Consider the following 20,769-nt stretch of genomic DNA (forward strand, 5'->3'; position numbering starts at 1 on the left):
CCCTCCCCTCCTCCGTCTCTCTGATGACTCGTCCTCTACGTCTCCATTAAGCCGGTGGCGTTGAGAGCAGAGAGCAGCGAGGAGGGGGTTTGGGGGGTGTTAATCATTACAACAACACTGCAGCCGCTGAACACGACTTCAGCGTTTGAATGTGACGGCCTCTCGCTACTTTTCATTTGGAAACCTGTCTGTTCACATATCCTCTCTTCACTCACATCAACGTTTCCCCCCCACCCCCCCTTCTCCCCTCCTACCCCCACCTGCCCCCCCCCCCCCCCCCCCTCTCTCTCTTTAGTCGGGGTTATTAGTGGCCGGAGCCATTGGGACTGAAGGTGTTGTTCTTGGACTGCGAAGTAAATCAACCAGTGTTTATTTTCCATGTTGCTCTCTGGCTGATCATTAGTCCAACTGCCCCCGCCCCCCCCCTCCACCCCACTGTCCCCCCTCTGGCATTTACCTACTTTTACCCACTGACACATAGGGACTCATTGCTACTGGTGGAAAATTAACTCTTTCCACACAAAATCAAACATTAACCTGACACACACACGCAAACGCACTGCAAAAACTTGAAAATCTTACCAAGAATATTTGTCTTGTTTCTAGTCAAAATGCCATTTCTAGTCAAAACAAATCTCATTACACTTAAATTAAGACTCATCACATAAAAAGTAGCTTGTTTTTAGACACTTTTTACTTCTTTCAAGCATATTTTCACTTAAAATAAGTAGAAAAATCTGATAGTGGAGTAAGTTTTTCTTCCTTATTAGTACAAGCATAAAAAACTTGCTTTCGCTGGCAGATTTTTCTACTTATTTCAAGTGAAAATTTGTTTGAAACAAGTGAAAATGATCTAAAAACAAGTTAATTATTAGGTGATGAGTCTCATTTTAAGTGGAAAGAGATTAGTTTTGACTAGAAATTAGACATTTTGACAAGTAATAAGACAGATTTTGAGTTTTTGCAGTGTACACACACACACCCTGAGGCATTGCACTGCTGACATGTGTGTTGTTCACTATGTCTGGGACGTCACTCCCCCCTCGAGCCAATGAGGGATGACACAGTGCTGATGGGATGGGGGGGAGCGGGAGGGGTAGTGGTGGTGGTGTCTCCCCCCTTACGGAGATTTGTTACTCTAAGTTTCCATGAGGGCTGCGTGTGTGTGTGATGACAGTATATCTCCATGCCAGATGTGACCTATGCCATCAGGGTGTGTCGCCCATGAGAGGAGAATGTACCCTCTATTATGGCCCCACCCAACACACACAGTAAGACACTGAGACACTGAGACACACACACACCTTGACAGTGTTTTCACAGGTGTGTGCTCTGACTGAATGCGCCCACATCACAGTGACATAACAAACAGAGCTTTAGTGTGAAGGATAGGGATGTCACCATTATAGATTTTATTGATTATGTCAGAAAAAAAATAATCACGGTATTACGATTATCACGATTATTATTATTATTATTATTATTAACACTATGAATGTGTAAAATCAAATATAGTCAGAATATAATTACCAATTCAGTGTTACATTAGATAAAAGGACTAGTATGTGCATTTTCCTTTACTTTGGCGCACATCTTCTTTAGAGCATCCTGGCAGAAGAATTTACTTTGGGATGAATAAAGTTCTATCTATCTATCTATCTATCTATCTATCTATCTATCTATCTATCTATCTATCTATCTATCTATCTATCTATCTATCTATCTATCTATCTATCTATCTATCTATCTATCTATCTATCTATCTATCTATCTACATCTGCCGATATGGTTCTAACATAATCTTTTTCAGAAAGTTACGGTATTTAGGAATCTTTACCATCAATTAATTGTGGCGTTTAATACCGCGGTTAATTGTGAAAACAAGTAATCGTGACATCCCGAGAGTGAAGGATGCTGTTTTCCAGTGTGAGGGATGAAACGTGATAGGCCTCCGTCCAACAGTCACTCTGCTGAGTAATCGAGAAGAGATGAGGATGAGTGTGTGTCTGTGTGTGTGTGTGTGTGTGTGTGTGTGGAAGTGGGAGGAGGGAGGAGCGGCTACCACCAGTGGCACTATCTCTGCCTCCTCCTCGCCCACTTCAGCGGGCCCTCAGCCAGCCTTGATGTGGCTCTGAGCAAACTGCAGGGCTGTTAAAAGAAAACATATGTTGTGTTCGTGTGTGTGTGTGTGTCTGTGTGTCTGTGTGTGTGCTTAAGTGGACGGATCTTTCCAGAAACACTTGGAGGATTTGAAGTTAAAAAAAAAGAAACTAAGTGAGATGTGCAGATACAAACAGAGCAAACCAGGATCCTGGGTTTGAAGGTAACCCCGCCCCGGAGCACCGGGGGAGCTGCCATGATGGATGTTTGTCCACGCTGGAGCTTATTTATCTTATTTTATCTCTGTTTTATTACTGTCTGGAAGTGGAGGGTCTCAGCAAAGACACACACACACACACACACACACACACACACACACACACACACACACACACACACACACACAGCCATCTTGCTAATCTTCCCCTATCACTTCAAATATTCCTCACTCTCAGAGTTATCCCCTCCTCCTCCCTCCTCCTCCTCCTCCTCTCTATCGCCCCCAACATCTCACTCCTTCCCGGCCGCTCGCTGCCAGACTTCAGCCAGTAGAGCGAGGCTGCCAATTTGCAGGCTATAAAATAAATAGCCCATGCTAATTAAGATGGTTGGATGGGATTGAGGAGCAGAGAGAGAGAGAGAGAGAGAGAGAGAGACTGATGTGCAAGTGGCCACAGAGAACCGCAAAACAACCTGTTCTCTTCCAATTAGACACTTTGCAGGCAACCGCTGATGAAAGCCTGCATGCGCCACCGTACGCCAGCGTATTCAAGCGTGTGTTTACACAGTTTACAGCTTAAGTGCATGCAAACACCGGCACACGTGGTGCATCTTTACATATATTTACTTCCTGTATATACAGTATGTGTGTGTGTGTGTTTATCTTGCATGTGTGAGATAAGAAGCAGCACCAGGTTGAACTCCAGTGATCTCCAGACCTATAATCACAGTGATAAACAGCCTCCATGTTTTTTTGTTTTGTTTTGTTTTGTTTGCTCCATCCTCTCTTCATTGGCATTCATGAGTGCGATCGAGGCTCCCCGTTCCTCCATCCGTTATCAGAGCATCTGTGTATCATCATTAACGTTACATGTGTTAGCCAACACAATGTTTTCCCAACTAATACCCTGCTTGTTGATAAGCCGTGCTAATCAGCTAGCTTTGTATCTCTCTCTCTCTCTCTCTCTCTCTCTCTCGGTCTCAAACAAACACGGCCACGGCTGTTAATTGATCTCAGAGCCCCGTTCTTGGCGCCTCAGTAGTTAAAACGCAGAGAAAACATAATGAAGGTCTGGATACATGGAGGAAGTGAGGGGTAAAAATAAAAAAAAGTTTGGTCCTGGGTTTAATCTACAGTAACGCCCCGTGAGCCTCCGTCTCATCAGCAAAAAAACAAACCACAGATCCTCATCTGGCTTCAACTCTTTCTATCCATCTCTCTGCCGTCCACACTTTCTCCTCCATCTTTCTCTCTCTGCAGATCCGTAGTTCCTCATATCTTGCTCAGCGTTCAGCAGTTTCCCTCCTATCTGGGCCCTGTAACACGCCTCATTTATAATCAGCCCTGCCTAATAGATGAGAACGAGGAAATACCAAGAATGTCGTCGATTTAACCGGCCCCCATCAAGAGGAACGAGGCGGCCTTGATGAGTTTGCGTATGCCGGGGCGGAGCGCCGCTTTGATCTCCTAAATGGACCCACACACTCCACCAGCTGCCCTCCCTGCCGCCACCGCTGCTGCAGTGGTAGTGGTTGTTGTGGCGACACGCACAGAAAAACCCCCGGGCACGCAAACACAAGCACACACACACAAAAACACACACTAGCCCAGATTAAAAGGAAGGAGGGACCTAACAGGGGCCATTCATCTTGTCTCTGAGGTCACGGGGGGCCGTCCCATAGAGTGCTGCTGGGGTTAATTAATGAAAGTGGAGTGTGTAGCACCTGTCTGCAGATATGTGCTGTTGTCCTCCCCCCTGCTTCCCTCAGCCCAAACAAAGCAAGGCGGCCAACAAACAGGACACACTCCCTCATGTCCTGATAAGATAGACTTCCCCCCTCAGGATATTTATGGTTTATCGTACCTCATTCACTGCTAAAATTACCCATTGTTCTTATTTTTAGTTTTTTAAGGGAGGATCCTCATACTAGAAATACTGTACCAAGAAACATAAGGAGGTTGAATTATTTCCTGGACTTGAGTCCTATTAAAGCTGTTGAAGATTTATTTCTGGTTTTAAGCAGCCAAAAAAGCATCCTGTAGTTTCTTATCCTCTCTCAACAACAGGTCAGTGTCAGCCAATCAGAGGAGAGGAGGTTCTGAGCCTCTCTTTTGATTGGCTCACTGTTTGCTAAGCGATTAATTAAAAAAATAGAGCAGGTTTCAGAATAAAACACTAAATTCTGCACGTGTTGGATTATGGCTCCAGGTGGGCGGGGTTTAGTGATTGGTTTGTTGTGACATCATAAAGTCACAGGAAGTACTGACTTCTTATTTAAAGGCTGTGTGTGTGTGTGTGTGTGTGTGTGTGTGTGTGTGTGTGTGTGTGTGTGTGTGTGTGTGTGTGTGTGTGTGTCTCTAATGAACCATCTGACGAGAGAATCCAACACTTGAAGCAGCAATACTTGAATCAAAGTTTAGCACAATTATGCCCTTGCTTATTGTACAATAATTCACATCAGACAAAAATTGCGACAATTATGGAACATATGGGACTATGATTCATTGGTTGTGAATGCAGCATATTGCTCGCCATATTGTGATTGCATAATTTGATGCTCTGGTGCTTTGACTAAATCACAAACAAACCATGAAATTAGACAGAGAGGCTCTTTCTTGCCCCATTATCAGAATGATTTCTCCAGCTTTCTCGCCGCGTCCCGCTGTGCCGTTGTGCCGCTGTGATGGATTCAGCTCAAGACGAATTGCAGCAAAATTATCTTTGATGCGATGTTTTTCTATAACCTTAAGACGAGAGCTGCTTTAAATATCGATAAATCAGTCGTCTTTGGTGGAAGAAGAAGAACAGGATGTGCTCCTTCAAGTAGAAGTTGTTTCTTTGGCTGGGAAGTTGTAGTTTATGACAGCATAGATAAGTATTTACAGTACTCAGATTATCTCCCCTTCACTGACAGCTTGGTAAATGGAAAACTGCAGGTGAGCTACTAAATGGACCTTGAAATGAGTCTTAACTCTTGTCTCTTTCACTCAGTTCATGAGAAACGTGGCTCTAAATCTTGGAGGATTTATCTTTTCTCCCCCCCAGAGTTAACCAAGCTGGCACATTTATGATGTTGACATTTATTTTTTTGGTGTGGTGAGGATATAAAGTGAACCCACCTGTCTTGAAGATCTCGTATCGGATGGAGAAGCCCGCTCCGTGGGTCTCGTAGTCAGACACGAACTTGATGAAGAGCTGGTTCCCGGAGGAGACGACCGGAGAGGGAGCGATCTTCCCGCAGTACTTCCCCACCAGCTGACCGCTCTCGTCCACGCCGTCCCGCACCTCCACGTAGTCGTACCTGAGCAGAGAAAGAGAAGAGGAGCATGTTTTAGGTTTGGTTTTTAACTTAAAGGGATAGTTAAGTAGTAATTGACCCATTGCTGTAATCGCTGTAGTCATAGCAGTTGGTTTATTACCTTTAATTGTTGGTGCAAGCTATTTTTAGAACGGCGGAGCAGAGCTGTGAGCTGCTCAGAGCTACGTTACGGAGGCTCATGGGATTTATTGGTTTCCCTCATCAAACTCATCAAAGACACAATCCAACAACTCCACAACGCTCTGGTGGACAAGTTGTGACCTGCACATTCACCACGCTATGAGATAATAACACAACGTTACCAGACAGAGTTGTTTTCGAGGTAAATACAGAGACTGCTTGCTGAAAAACTGTCCCTGAAGGCAACGCGCATCAGCGGTTTTGCATGAATTTACCTCTAAAACAACTCTGTCTGGTAACGTTGTGTTATTATCTCATAGCGTGGTGAATGTGCAGGTCACAACTTGTCCACCAGAGCGTTGTGGAGTTGTTGGATTGTGTATTTGATGAGTTTGATGAGGGAAACCAAGAAATCCCATGAGCCTCCGTAGCGTAGCTCTGAGCAGCTCGTGGCTCTGCTCCGCCGTTCTAAAAATAGCTTACACCGACAAATAAAGGTAACGGACCTACTGCTATGACTATAGCGATTATGGCAAATGGGCCAATTTGCCAAACTGTTGAACTATCCCTTTAACTTCATTGCGTTGTCATGCAGAAGGAGAAGTGTTGTTTATATACACTGTTAACACACACACACACACACACACACACACACACACACACACACATTCATACTCAGGAGCAGACAGAGCAACACAGCATATTGTGCAGGTAATGTAGTGGAAATAAAACACTGTGTTCTAATGAGGTCTCAGGTTAAAACTCAGAGAACAGGTGGGCAGGCTTTGCTTTCATTATATCGACCTGGCACACACACATATATACACACACACAAATAAACACACGCACACACACTGCAGAGGTTGTGTACTCCCAGCAGCACCGAGGTCAGCTTTTTCGTAACTGCTTCAACTACTGAACTTCAGCTTGAACAGTTGTCAACCACAGGATAAGTGTACGTATGTGTGTGTATCTGTATATATGTGTGACTCTATATAAGAGAGTACGGGAATTGAAAGTGATTATATTTTGGCCTTTGGCTTAAGGTGGTATAGACAGAGCAGGTGGTAAAGCTATTAAACACACACACACACACACACAAACTCAAACATCGCATTCAAATGGAATTTCAGACCCACGGCTATTGAAGGGAGCAGCCGCCTAATTGAGTCGGTGCAGAGTTTGGGAGCAGAAGAGGAAAACAGCTTTGAAATAGGATTGGGAACACGAGCCATGACGCGCACACACACACACACACAAACACACACACTTACACAAACACTTACACACACCCAATCTGGCAAGAGAAACTTAAGATGCTAGAGTAGAAAATCAGAGTGACTGGTCAACGAGGGTGGTCTAAACAGCCTCTGGTTATCACTCTGTGTGTTTTCAGAAACTTGTAAAGTGTGTACATTAAATGCACTCCACTGCCCGCATATACGTGTGTGTGTTGCGTGCATGAGTGTGTGGGTTCAGATGACTTTTCCGTGCTGTGTTTTGACTGTGAGTGACGGGCCGAGCGCCACTCCAAAAGCAGATTTTTGGTTCAGGTTTCCAGAGTTCCTAATTGCCCATAACGTCGCTTCCCGCCAAGTTTTTCAGCTCGGCGGCTTAACGAACATGTTCCTGTCCAAACCCTGATGACCTGCTGCTGCCGCTGCTGCTCCGTCTCCATCAGGAGAAAAATGCACTTCACACGCACACTAAGTAAGCACCGAAATTAATTCTAATGTATGTAAAGTATAATGTGCAACAGGTGTGGAGAGACACACACACGCATGCATACTCCTTCTGTCTCCTCAGAAACTATGTGCCCCGTGGGCATCGGGGGCCTATTTTCACGGCTTTTTGCTTGATTCCCAAATTACTGTCAAAACATCAGAAGCTCCTTAGCGATTCTGAACGCACTTAATTCACAGGATCTCGCACAAAAAGGCGATTTACACTCTGAATGATGGCTCGGGGTGGGCTGAGTCCCTCAGGTGGGGGGCCTGACATGTATCCACACGCTCTGTTTTCTTACAGCAGCGGTTTTCCTTCACCTGCCTCAACGTTAAAAAAAAAATAGAAAAACGTGTTTGTAAAACAGAAATGTAATCACTGGAGGGGATTTGCAGGGAGCCGAGGGAGGGTGTGGGTTTCCAAATGTGTCAGTGATGGAGAGACGGAGTGGAAGTCGGACAGAAGCAGCACTGTGACGACTTCACTCGTTCAGATCTGAGGTGATGCGAGCTGTCGGCATGCATCAGGTGTCTCCTCCTGCTTTGTCTCTGCTTTAAATTTTCATGGTCTCGGGGTTAAAGGTGGGCTACGTGGCGAGGAGGAGGAGGAAGCCGCTGTCTGATATTCAGCCTTTTGTTCCACTCCTGCACAGACGTTCATTACAAGTCTCATCAAACACTGTCTGGAAACTGCTTCCTCTCTCTCTCTCTCTGTTGAATTCATACGTTTTAATACTTCTTTATGAGCTCAGCTCATCCCCGGCTTCCCCTCTTCGCTTGTTTGGCTTCTCCTCATTTCTCTTTGCTGTGTTTTTATTTTTTTTCAAAAGCTCGGTTTCCTCCACAAGTGCTGCTTTGTTTCAGCCACTTTATCAGTTACAGCTCTGTAAAAAACACACTCACACACACACACCAGCTTCACATGGTGTTTACAGTGTTATCCCGCCTCCCTCCTGCTCTGCGGCTAACCGGCCATAATTTAGTTTAAAGGGCTCCCCTGAAGCCAGCATCGGGTTTCTGTTGTAATGATGTCATTGTCTAGTTTAGTCACCAGAGCAAATATTTATGATGAGAGGAGAAGAAGTTCCAGTTCACATAGAGTCGATGTCATATGTTTCTGTCTGTCAGAGCTCATCAGGATACACTGAGAAATAGTCCATGAGGATGCAGCAGGGAGAGATGCTCCCTAAATTTTTTATCTATTTATGAATCAACTCCTCTCCTCTCCTCTCCCCCTACCCTCCTTCTCTCCTCTCCTCTTCTCTCCTCTTGTTCTACCCACCTTTTCTCCTCTCCTCTCCTCTCCTCTCCTCTCCTCTCCTGATTCACAGCTCACGACGGAGAGCATCAATCTCTCCGTGGCTCTGCTCTGTTCTATCAGCAGACTTATAATTCACCTCAGAGTCTGTGTCTCTGCAGCGATCTGACTCCTCCCCTGCAACTGCCAAAAGCTGAGCATTGCCAGACGCCTAAAAAATTGATGCTGAGATGCATCACTGAGATGAAGGAGGAGGAGGAGGAGGAGGAGGAGAGAGGAGCGAGCTGCAGCACAGCTGAAGGAGCCCAGCAAGTGCACGATATGCTGCATGTGCAAACGTGCAGGAACCTGCAGATCATTACGTGCATTGTGCAACATCGTGCTTGTCCCCCTCCCCATTCCCCGGTTTAGCATGTAGCCAAACCATGAGTGTGCACGTGAACAGAAGCCAAATAATTAATGTTTTCATTTAGCCTCACCCCTCAGAGAAAATATTTCTATTCTATTTCCACTCGTTACACCTCCAGAAAAGCTGTTTATTGCATTTTTGTTCTGTGGCATCATCAGATGGGATGGACCCCGTGAAGGCAGCACAGCAGGGGGGCGGGGGGGGATGCAGATGGGAAGAGAGAATACGCCCTGGGGGGTCCTCGATGTGCAAAAACAGGCTGAAAGACAGATAACACCTTTTAAAACGTCTCTTTATTTGTGTCGAAAACGAGCGGCGCGGCGGCCAGGACTCCACAGACTATGCACACGCTCGCCGTCCAAGCTCTTATCATCTGGAAGACATTACGGAGGGGGGAAACGCTTTGGCGAGGCAGTTTGACGCCTCCAAAACGATCAACCGCGCGTTGCCAGCTCGTGTTAACTGGAGCTCTAAACACCTGTGAGGACTTGAATGGGGAAAACAAGCTTTATCTAAAACCATGGAAGATAGAACATGAACGCGGCCTAGTTTTAAACCCTGGGTGGTCCCATATAGTTTTCGTCTTGACCCGTCACGTCAACTCAAGATTCCTCCTCTAAGGAGTCGGTGGCGTGGTGAACGTCGTATCACCGCCACCGCTGCTGCTGTTGTTGGTTTTATTCCTCATGACAATACAATCCAGTTGAGCCACGCACCTATTTATCTGTCTAGTCTGCTTTGGGTCTGGGTGGGCTTGTCAGTACGCCACAACACACAGCGAACTGCCTACCACAGTGCTAATAGTGAAAACGGTTTGCCAACCCAGTGGGGAAATTAAAGGGAGGATGAAAAAAAAGGGTGCGAGGCGGGGTGAGAGAGGGGGGTGGAGTGAATGTAATTCTCAACGACCTTCGCTTCACCGACTCAAATGTATTAGCTCGCCTCCTTTCTTCAGGCACCGAGAGAAAGCAATCCGCCAGTGTCAAACGAGAACATTAGGCCTCCGTGCAAAGCCAAAGAGAAGGCGACAAACCGCTGCTCTAACAATATAACAGTTATATTGCCTGCAGCTTTCCCATGGAAATAATCTGTCCTCCCTCTATAAACGTCCGCTTGATATGGTTCTACAAAAGCAATACAATCTGAGGCAATGGAATAACACTATGACAGACTGTATAAGCCTCGCACAATTGGTTAGATTTCTTAATCAGACCATTTATAAGCTGCAGCGTTCGGCGGGAAAACCCCAGAACAAGAGGCTCTTTTTCTTTTTCTTTTTCTGTCTTTGCTATCACTCTCTTTGGTTTCAGTCGTGACACGGAACAAAAAAAAAAAAAAAAACGCCTGACGTTTCTCTTTCGGAGCTTGTCACTGTGTAACTCGCCGCCGCGGCACCGAAACATGTCACCTACAACATGTCAAAACATCTCTAGACATGAGCTACAACAGCAACACGCAGGTGAAAAGGCCTTAGCAACACATACACACACACACGGGACAGCTTTCCCCCTTTCCCCCCTCCCACCCTGAGGGGAAAAACTTAAAAACTTGTTGTCAGCTGTCAGGAAAAAAAACTCCAGCCCGTGACTCCACAGGTTAACGAGGAGTCTCTGCTAACAAACTGTCATTGGGGCTCCGGCAAAACATCATTAACATTTGTAGAAAGGGGCCCCGAGACAAGCTGAGCTCCCGACTTATAGCTACTCCTTCCCTTCCCCGGAGCCTGGAGGGGACGTATCGCTGAAATAAAACGATCTCTTTCTCCGCTTTTCCCTCCCCCTCCTCTTCTTGTTCTTCTTCCATGTGACATTCATTAACCTGAACTAGAATAACAAGTTCCTTCTTTGCTCGGGTCCGGAGCAGCTGTAGCTAATGACCCAAACATCAGCTCGACTGGACAGACAAGTGGAAAGGAAGGAAGAAAAGCAGTAAAGCAGGTCCTCAACTACTGTACGAACATTAACCCCAACATTAAGATTTTTATTGAAGGCAACAAAAAAAAATGTGTCGTTAAAACAGAATCTGAAAAGAATTGGGAGACTTTTTTCTTTTTTAAAGTGTCTCCACTTCTGGATCTGCAGAAAATTACTGCAAGAGCCTCGGGACTCGCCGAGTGGGATAAACCACCGACCAATCAGAGCTGATGGGCTCAGAAGTGGTTGGTGAAGAGGAGGAGGAAGAGGAGGAGGAGGAGGAGGAAGGAGGGTGTGATTGCTCTGCTCGCCACCACACTGCAACATGGATGGATGGATGGAAGATAAAAAAGATGGATATTCCAGCTGCACCCGTCGTCGGGCCTCTTTGGGTGTCACCCAACGGCAACGGGTCGACTCAGCACTGTCATATTTTTAGACGCTATGGGGCTGCTTTTAATTTTTTTTTTTTTTCCTGTGGCAGCGGCCTCGGCCACATGTTTGTGAAGCATATTCGCTTTCCTAAACAGCAATTATCATTAGCATTGATGGATTCAACGTGCCTCCATCCATTAGCTTTCCTAATTACACTGTCGAGAGGTCTGCTGTCGCCAACAATCAAATTAATGAATTCAGCTATTTAGGCTCGATTATTGCACATACAACCCCCCCCACACACACACACACCGCCCCCCTCCATCTTTCTCTCCCTCTCAACACACACAATAATCCTTTATCCTGAAATATGAGCTCAGACAGACAGACGGAGGGAGATTTCTGCCTCGAGGTGGTTGTTGTTGTTGGGACCACCTCACATGTAGGACATACAGTAAGTCTGTTCAGCTGACTCCTCATTTCCCCAGAGCGAGTGTGTGTGTGACTGCGCTCTCCCAGCCGTCCCGATCAACTCCCCTCATTAAAATTGACAACTGATAAACACAAGTAGGTCACGGGGAGATGATGTGATTACAGAGGAAACTTCAGTCGTTAGTCACTTGGTCACAACACAGCAGACCTGAAGATATCAAACCAGCTGTGATAAGATATAATCCATTTATTTCTTAACCCTATACGCCACTCATTTAAATTTCAGCCCTTATTCAGTGATTATTTGCAGCAAATCAAGGTCAATGAAGTGACCAGATGTGTTTTTTTTTACCCTTAATAAAGTTAAAGGAATATTTAAATGTGTAAAAAACAAAAAAAAAACTTATTCTTAAACTTAAAGCAGAAGTAAGCGGAATGTTTGTGTTAATATACTGTAAGTCTTAAATAGTTATATCTTCCAACAGCAATCACTTATATAGAGTGTTTGGTCTGAAACACGGGTCTGTCAGTCACTCTGCTCTGCTGTAAGTCGAGGAGAAAGCTTTCCTTGTATCCTACAACCTTTATCCAATGAGGAGAGAGAACGGCATAAAGGGGCGGTCCTCTCTGTGTGTGCAGCCAAGGGATGCGCGTGAATGTGGTGACGTAGGGACGAGGGCGGGGACTGCTAACTCCATCAGCTGACAGGAAGTTAGCCAAAACGACTGGATCGCTTACTTCTGCTTTAAATTACTTATTTTGTTCGTCAAAAATATGTTACTGAATGTGGTTTCTTGGCAGATAAAGGGTTAAAGAGGATGATTAGTGTAAAACCGGTTTGTTTTTGTTCCAACGTGTCAGAAAGTTGTGATTTTACAGTCAGGTAATGAGGAAATTAGTGCAAATGAGCTGCTGATTATCGCTCAGCTGACTTCATAAAACAATAAATGCTTGTTAATATATTCCTACAATACCCCGCTGAATATTTGGGTTTAATATTTCATCCGATTTCAATGAAATATGATTCGACATCAGCATTTATTAAAATACAAACTGTGTCAATATATCATCTGTACAAAACTAGAGGCAATAATAATAGTAATGACAACAATAATAATTCCATACAGAGTTTTTAATCAGTGTATAAAGTTGAGAAGCTGCAGCTGGTTCAGATTCTCCATAGCTCATCTTGTTATCATAACTGCAGCGAGAATAAGTGAAATTAAATATAGAAGTGCCAGTGGCGAAATGGAAATACACATTTAGCACTTTTTCCTGCTATGTGAGCTTCGGAAATGAAATTGCTTCTCGTACAAGCGGAGCTCCGAACGTATCTCGGTCTGCAGATATGAATATTCAGGCTGTGGATGTATGCTTCTGCAAATGAAGCCAACGACCCTCAGGGTTAAATTTCTAAGAAACGCTTCATGGAAGTGAAGTCTCAGCGTTGAAATGGTCTTATTATATAGTAATTTAGAGAGGGTTCGTATGTACCTACAGTACACCCTGTTCTAAAAACTTAAACATCATAAAAGAGGCAAAAACTCTGTGATGTGATTTTTCAAGGGCCAAAAAAAAAAAAAAAAGTCTGAGAAAAACAAGGAAGGAAAGCGACGCAATAAGATCAAAAGGATGGAAAGGCCGGTGTGTTTTGTCAGAGAAGGAAGAGGCCAAGAGATGGAGGGTGAGAGAAGCACTCCAGCCCATTTCTGGGGCCATTACAGGAGGGAATGACTCCCATTTGTCCCACCTTGACATTTGAGAGGATCTCTGATTACACAGGAGCGCGGGGCAGGCAGAGGTGAGCGAGGAGAGAGTCCTCCACAGGGGGCTGCGGCCCGGCTCAGATGATACGCCGTCGTTACGACAATGAGAAGTCAAGGGTAAAAATAACAGGGCACTGGGAGAAAGGCAGGGCGGGTGGGGGTATAGGTATGGCATGGAGGGGGGCTGAGGCTTTGAACACACTGTCGCCTCGCTGCTCTCGTGGCCCTGCTCGCCACACATGCACATGTTTGGTGAGAGAACCGTGTTTGTTTCTCTGATAACACACTCCTGGAGGAGAGCGAGGGTCCCAGAACAGAACCCCATTTATTTGGAGTAGTTTAGTTTAGTTTAGTTTAGTTTAATAAGTTTATTTGTATCAGGGACAATGTACAAAATTAGTCTCGAAATGAGAAGAGATGCCTTGTACTGGATTTAGCTTATTAGCTACTTTCCATCCGTATAGTCCCTGGGCAGGTGAATAAGAACAATAGAAAGGTAAGAATTATCAATTTACATAGCGTTCTAAACATCCATACATATGTGCATAATACACCCTCTCACACATCACAAGCACTCAAGACATATTTCATATCAGAAAGAAACATACAGTTATTAAAATACTTCACACTTTGCCAAGGTTAAAAATAATTTAGGCTCATGATTAATGATTAATGCTGACATGATTAATGCTGACATGACTGATTTCTTAGGATCCATTGTTTGACTTCCCGGGAAAAAACATTGAAGTCTGTACAAAGTTTCAGATTAGTTGGAAGATTGTTCCATGATTTGACAGATTTAAAAGAAAAGACAGATTGAGCAAAGGCGGAGCTACGCTTAGGAATATTACAATCTCCACTTGAGACAGATCTTAAAGCTCTGGTGGGATGCTCAGAGCAGAGTTTAACGAAGGTTTTCAGTGGGGGAGGGGCAACATTATGAATCATTATCATTAAATTATCATTTTATTAGGGTCCGGGCAGCTAAGCTGCCGGGACACTATTGTATTCCTAGGAATTCTTCTTCTTCTTCTTCTTCTTCTTCTTTCTTTCTTTCTTCTTCTTCCAAGGAAGTCATACTTCCCATGGGCGAAAACTCACCAAACTTTGCACAAAGGTTCAGTCCCATGCCAGATTCACTCAACTCCAAGGACATGTGCCCCCCCCTCCTAGGGGGGGCACAATAAGCGTTTAAATTTAAAAACTTTAAAAATTCCTACCAAACCAACGGTAGATGCTACAGTGTTGAAACTTCACCACAATGTCGCCTCAATACTGCTGAAACTTTTGTCCACTTAAACTTATTACAAATTATGAAGTCCATCACTCTGTTTTTTTCAATAACTGTAAAACTTTTAAAATGTATCTCCTCCCACAATTTTTGCTCAATTGTCACCAAACTTGCTACAGAGCATCTCCAGACTGTCCTCCACAAAACTTGTTTCTCGGATTTTTGATTAAGCAAAAATTGAGCCTACAGTGCATGAAAACGTTTGACTGTAAACAGTACTGTAAACACATACCATCAAATTCTTGCTAAATACATTTTCAAACTTCCTGAAAAAAAATGAGAATATTCTGGAGTCATGGTTGATGAAGTTTAGCAAATATCAGAATTTTAATTCAAAAACTGAATTTTTGAGAACATTTTGAATTCTGCTCTCATGGGAACAACTGCAGTCAATGTGAGAGTGGAATTTATAAACATCATATTTTCTCTTATGAAGCAAAACACGTATCATTAAAAACAAATCACCAACATTTCCATGCTGTCAAGATGCAATTTATGTATTATCAGATTTTTGTTTAGATGACTGAATTATTGACATTTTGACCATTTCATCACAACAGCTGCCCGGGCACTGGCTCACCTGAGTGGATAAATGAAGCTACACAGCAGGTCTCACTACCAGCCAATTAGCTCAGCGAGTTAGGAGCTGGTTCTTGGTGTCAGAGATTGTGAGTTCGAGACTCAACAAGGATGATGATGACAGATCAAGATGTCACATGTCCTCAAGCTGTTTTGCTGTCTAAATGCAATTTATGTATTAACAGATTTTTGTTTAGATACTTTTTGAAATCTGCCTTGACAACAGCTGCCCGGGCACTGACTCACCTGAGTGGATAAATGAAGCTACACAGCAGGTCTCACTAACAGCCAATTAGCTCAGCGAGTTAAGAGCTGGTTCTTGGTGTCAGAGATTGTGAGTTCGAGACCCAGCAAGGGAGATGATTATGATCCAAATAGCTTGGACTGGACCATGTGCGAAAGCTCTTAACATCTTAGACTCATAGTAGATGTTTGACAAATACATATCATTATTTTACCTCAAAAACTGATTTTTCTTTTTACTGTGGTTTCAAATCTGCCTACACGACAGTGAATGGCTTACTCAATTTGTGAAGCCACTGTTGAATGCCACTTGTCAAGTAGCTCAGTGCGATAGACAACAGTCTTTGGTTCCCGAGGTTGTGGGTTCAATCCTCAACTAATGCAAATTGAACATTATAAGGTCAACTGTCCTGTCTTCCTATTCTCCTGTTTGTTGCTCAGAATTGCCTAAATTTGCCCAAAAGTAGCCCGGACCCGACCCATCGCTGCGCAGCAGCTATAATCATCATTTTATATTTGTTGTGAGTATGTCACACAAAAATAAAGTGGTGCATGCGTTCCGAGGGGGTCAAACTATTACTGGATATCCTGCTCATGACGGAGCTCCGGGAACCATGTGACACGGAGAAACGTTAGGAAACATAGAGATAATTGTTAACAACCTCGGGCCAGTGACCCACTGAACTTCACATGGGACTAAAATTAATCAAACGAGCGCTACAAGACTTCATGTATACGGGCTGAACAATAATAAAAGACAATATGAACTCCCCAACATCACACAGCCGTGTGCGCGCAGACAATCGCCTGTCTGTTTGTCTGATGCTGCTGCGAGGAGATCGTGGCGCTCCCCGCCGGATAATGAGCGAGCGAAGAGCGTGCTGCAGTCAGTGGCGGCGAGAGGAGCTGAGGAGGAGGAGGAGGAGGGAGGAAGAGGTCAACCAGAGGTAAAGCTTTGAGTGCTGCCCAGAACTGACTCTCTCCTCTTCACAATGGGCAGGAAGTAAGAAAGAGTCACTGTTTAGGGAGATAGAAGTTAAAAAAACGCGTGTACAGTATAAGGAGGTGGTGCAGGAACCGAAACAAAAGGCAGGAATGGTGCAAACGGCTGATAGAGGGAGTTGGCAAACTGTCGTCAACACCGAGGGTTCAGTGGTGTGAAGCTCGCTCGCTCGCTCGCTCGCTCTCAGATTCTTCTACATTTGAAGAGGAAGCTCGAGGGCAACAGTGGTAATAACTGCACTGGGAATTATTCAATTAAACACCCCCATCTGCCCCCCCACACCCCACCCCGCTGGCGTTCTCCCTCGTCTTTCTTCTCTTTGTCCTCCTCCCTGCAGCCTGTGGAGGCGGTGGTGGTGGCGGTGGTGGTGGTGGGGGGGGTTAGAGAGCAGTCTGATGACCCGGTCATCTGGCTGGACATGCGGACACTTGGCTGCGAACAGGAGGAGACTGTGAACAGGCCCCCACAGTGAGAGAGGAAGAGGATCAGGAGGAGGAGGAGGAAGAGGAGGAGTGGGAATGTCCTCCTCAGTGTGCACAATGCTCACAAACAGCCACCAGCAAATACACCTGACCTTAAACCACACTGTCACCTTCAGACGGGGGCTATTTGTGGCTGCAAACAGGAAGAGGAAAAGGGGATAATCATGGTAATGGAAATAAACAAGGGGCGGGTTTTAGCAGTGGACACATATTTACAATGTGAATCAGCCCGTGGTTAAAAGAGACCACATCCTTTATTTCATTCTGACGGCTGCATTGTTCTCCCCAACTCTTGATTTTCCAGTGATGCAGCACTTTAAAAGCCAAACAGTCCGTCGTCCATGCTGCGAGCCGAGGGCCGCATGCCAAGCGGTGCATCTCGGGCAGAGAGCGGCTGAATGCTTGGCATTACGGGGGCCGATCTAAGTGCTGATGGCTGGGGCCGCGGCTCTTGCCAGCTTTTTTGGAGGGCAAGGTGACTCTTCCAGTTACTGGCCCCACATTTAAACTTCCCTGCCAACTTGGAGGCCGAGCGTCTGGTGGAAGTATCGCTTCCCTTTCTCTTCTTGGTCAAATCCTCAGAGAGGTTGTGTTCGTGTCGCTCGCCCATACGTAGGCCGGTGGTCATCATGGGGGGAAAAAAAAGAAAAGAAGGGGGGTGGAGAGCTGGACAGGCGGTCTCAGAGATACAGACGTCTAATAACACTCTGAGCACCGCCCTGCTGTGATAATGCCACACAGCGTTGCCTCGAGGCTGAATTTACAGTCGTTTTTTACAATTACTGTCAAATAACAAAAGAAATAAAGCCGTGAGAAAAAAAATGGTGGCTGTGAGGAAAAAAGACCACAACTAATGTCGCCAATTTAGCGAAGCGAGATCAAGCAAAGAGCAAACAAAGCCGGGGATTGTGAGTGCTCTAACTCAATCACAGAGCAGTGGGGTACCGGCCCATCAATCACTGTCTGCTTTTGCTTCGCTACGGACGAATCAGGCCGAGCTGAGTGGTTGGAGGAACAGCGGCGGGCCGCGGCGGGGCCCCCGGCGAGCGCAAACACACTGACCGAAAATGACCCCTTGGGGGATCTGGGAGCTGAGACAGGAGCCTCTTTGGGTTTTTTTTTACTTCCTATACCCACCAGCTTCCCTCTTAGCCACCGCAAACAAACTTCTCTTCACCCAGAGCCCCTTGGGGACCGGCTTGATTGTTTGAGTAAAGCCCGCCACCCCTCGAGAATCTGTAAGCACCGGGGCGTTGGGGCAACAAACAGGACCACGGCCACATCAATCAAAATCAAGAGCCGCATTCAAGGTTAAACCGTTGAAGGAAACACGTGTGACAGGCGTGGACGCGCTCGTATTAAAGTGTCCACAAACTCCCCCCGACTCATCAATTCAGCTGAAGAGTCTCGTCTCTTCCCTCTCTCGTCTCCTCTGGGAGGCGTTGGACAACTGAGACACTGGGAGACGGTGTGTGAAAGTGTATGAGATCAAACCCGCTGAAACACACACACACACACACACACTGTATTCACTCTCTTGTTTCTCATCAGCCCCATAAACTGAGAAATCAGCGTTTGATGGAAAAGAAAAGGGAGGCAAGAGAGGAAAACCTGTTGCTAATTATATTATATGAAGCAGAGACAGGGAAGGAGGGTGGATGAGGAGGTAGTGGTGGTTGTATGGGGGGGGCTTCTTATTGCCAACTGTCCTTTGGAAACAGAAACGCATAATTGAATTACAGCCTCAGTGTTTAATGCTTATTTGTCGGCGCTGGAAGGAAAAAGCGAGTATGAATTTCTCTTACAGTCAATAGATGTGTGTCCAGATACGGAGCTGAGATTACCAACTGTTGTCCTCTAATCACCAGCCGCTCCATACGGCTGCTGCGTCTCTATAGCAATCTGTTTTGGATAAGAAAAGCAAAAAAAGCAAAAAAAGCGAGCGGGATTCGTCTGACATCTCTAAGCTGTGTGGCCCGCGGCTCCGGTCCACAAGAAACTTCCATATAGGGAAGCTTGTACTGGGGTTTTCTTTCTTTTTTTTGGAGCGGTTGGAAAGAAAAAAAGGGAGCGGAAGAAGGAAGAAGAGGAAAAAGGAATTCACCCTCCGTGTGCCAGAAACAGCTTAGTGACACTCAATCCCCTGGCAAACACGAGCCGCTAACTCCCACATCGAGATGAAAAAACAAAACAGGCCGAACGACGACGACGACACGTGACGTGAGCCTCGAAATCCAACGGGTTATTTATGAGCACAGGCCTCTGCTCTTTCTCTCTTCCTCCTCCACCTCCTCCCTCTTTCCCCCTCTCTTCTCCTCCTCTGCTGTGAAGTGGACCTCCCTCCCGCTGCGAGGTAGAGTGGCTCGCCTCCCGGTTGTGGTCAGGTTGTGCATGAATCAAAGCGGTGACAGAGCAGCGGGGAGGATGGCAGATGCCACGGCCAGAAAGCTTTTCAATCAGACTGCCCTTCCAAGCCGCGGCCAAGGTGAAACACTTCACCGGCAGATGAAGAAGCAGAAGAGAGAGAAAAAAAAAAGACCCTCAACCTGACGGTCACCAACATGCACACACCCACACACCCACACACACACAGGTAGCTACTGCATGGCTGCAAGCACACATGCACGCAGACCTACTTTAATCCTGCTCATTAGCTGGGAAGCAGTAGTGCTTTATGTTTAAAAGAGATGGAGGAGAAGGAGAAGAAAGAGAGTAATGACAGTGAAGGTCAACAGCGTTCTGATGCAACATCTCTGTCTGCTGTCCTGTCTTCTCTGCCCTCTGGTTAATTAACAAGGTGAACACTTTACATCTATCAGCTTGCTGCAGCTTTCATTCCCCTTTGAATCCGCTCATTAAAGCCTCGGCCGTGCAGGTAGGAAGCAGAGATGAGTGGATGATGATGATGATGACAGCAGGTAAAAACAGACATTTGAGCTGCGTTTAACGTTTGTTCTGAAAGTTTCACAAGCGGCGATGACAAAATAAGGTTCGCTGTAATTGTCTGTGAAGTACAAAACCAAATATATTCAAAGTGGTGGTGTGCTTTTTTGACAAGACGCATAAACGTTTTTCATTTGATTTCCATTGTTGCGAGCTGCGGGACGCGTCGCAGCGCCGGAAAATACCAGGTGCATCATTTCAGCTGCTTTTGTCCAACCCGGTAGTTAAAAGAAGTGGTGTCGCCCCGGGCGCTCTTTATTTTGCTGCGCCTATTTTGAGGCGTCACTTTCAACACCAACCATCAACTCCCCACTCCTCTCCGCAGCATGGATGCCTCTCTCTCTCTTTGACATTCACTTTGAACAGAAGTACATATCAACAACAGAAATAAATGTCCGCTACCAACCAGGCCATAAGTATCTCCAACAATCCATGCCCCCCCCCCCCCCCTCCACCCCCCTCCTGTCCTCGGCCTCCAGGGGTCACAGCACTTCCCGTCTTTAACAGCCGCCACCGCCACCGGCCCACGTTTAAAAAAAGGTTCCTCTTGCATTACTGCCGTATTTATTTCCCTCCATGACAACGGCTGAT

The 20,769-nt window shown here is 45.6% G+C and overlaps 1 protein-coding gene across 4 annotated transcripts in view; it reads right to left on the minus strand.

Moving 5' to 3' along the window:
* The window catches only part of nrp1a (neuropilin 1a), a 69,796-nt gene that overhangs the window by 40,405 nt on the left and 8,622 nt on the right, over positions 1-20,769 (minus strand). For all 4 annotated transcript variants that reach the window (XM_085762575.1, XM_085762573.1, XM_085762574.1 and 1 more), the window contains one exon: positions 5,441-5,622. In XM_085762575.1, coding sequence (XP_085618701.1) covers positions 5,441-5,622 — 182 coding nt within the window. The remainder of the gene's footprint in view (positions 1-5,440; positions 5,623-20,769) is intronic.

This window comes from Trachurus japonicus, chromosome 20, assembly GCF_045865225.1.
Source record: "Trachurus japonicus isolate A0001 chromosome 20, Traja_1.0".
Classification (NCBI taxonomy): Eukaryota; Metazoa; Chordata; class Actinopteri; order Carangiformes; family Carangidae; genus Trachurus; species Trachurus japonicus.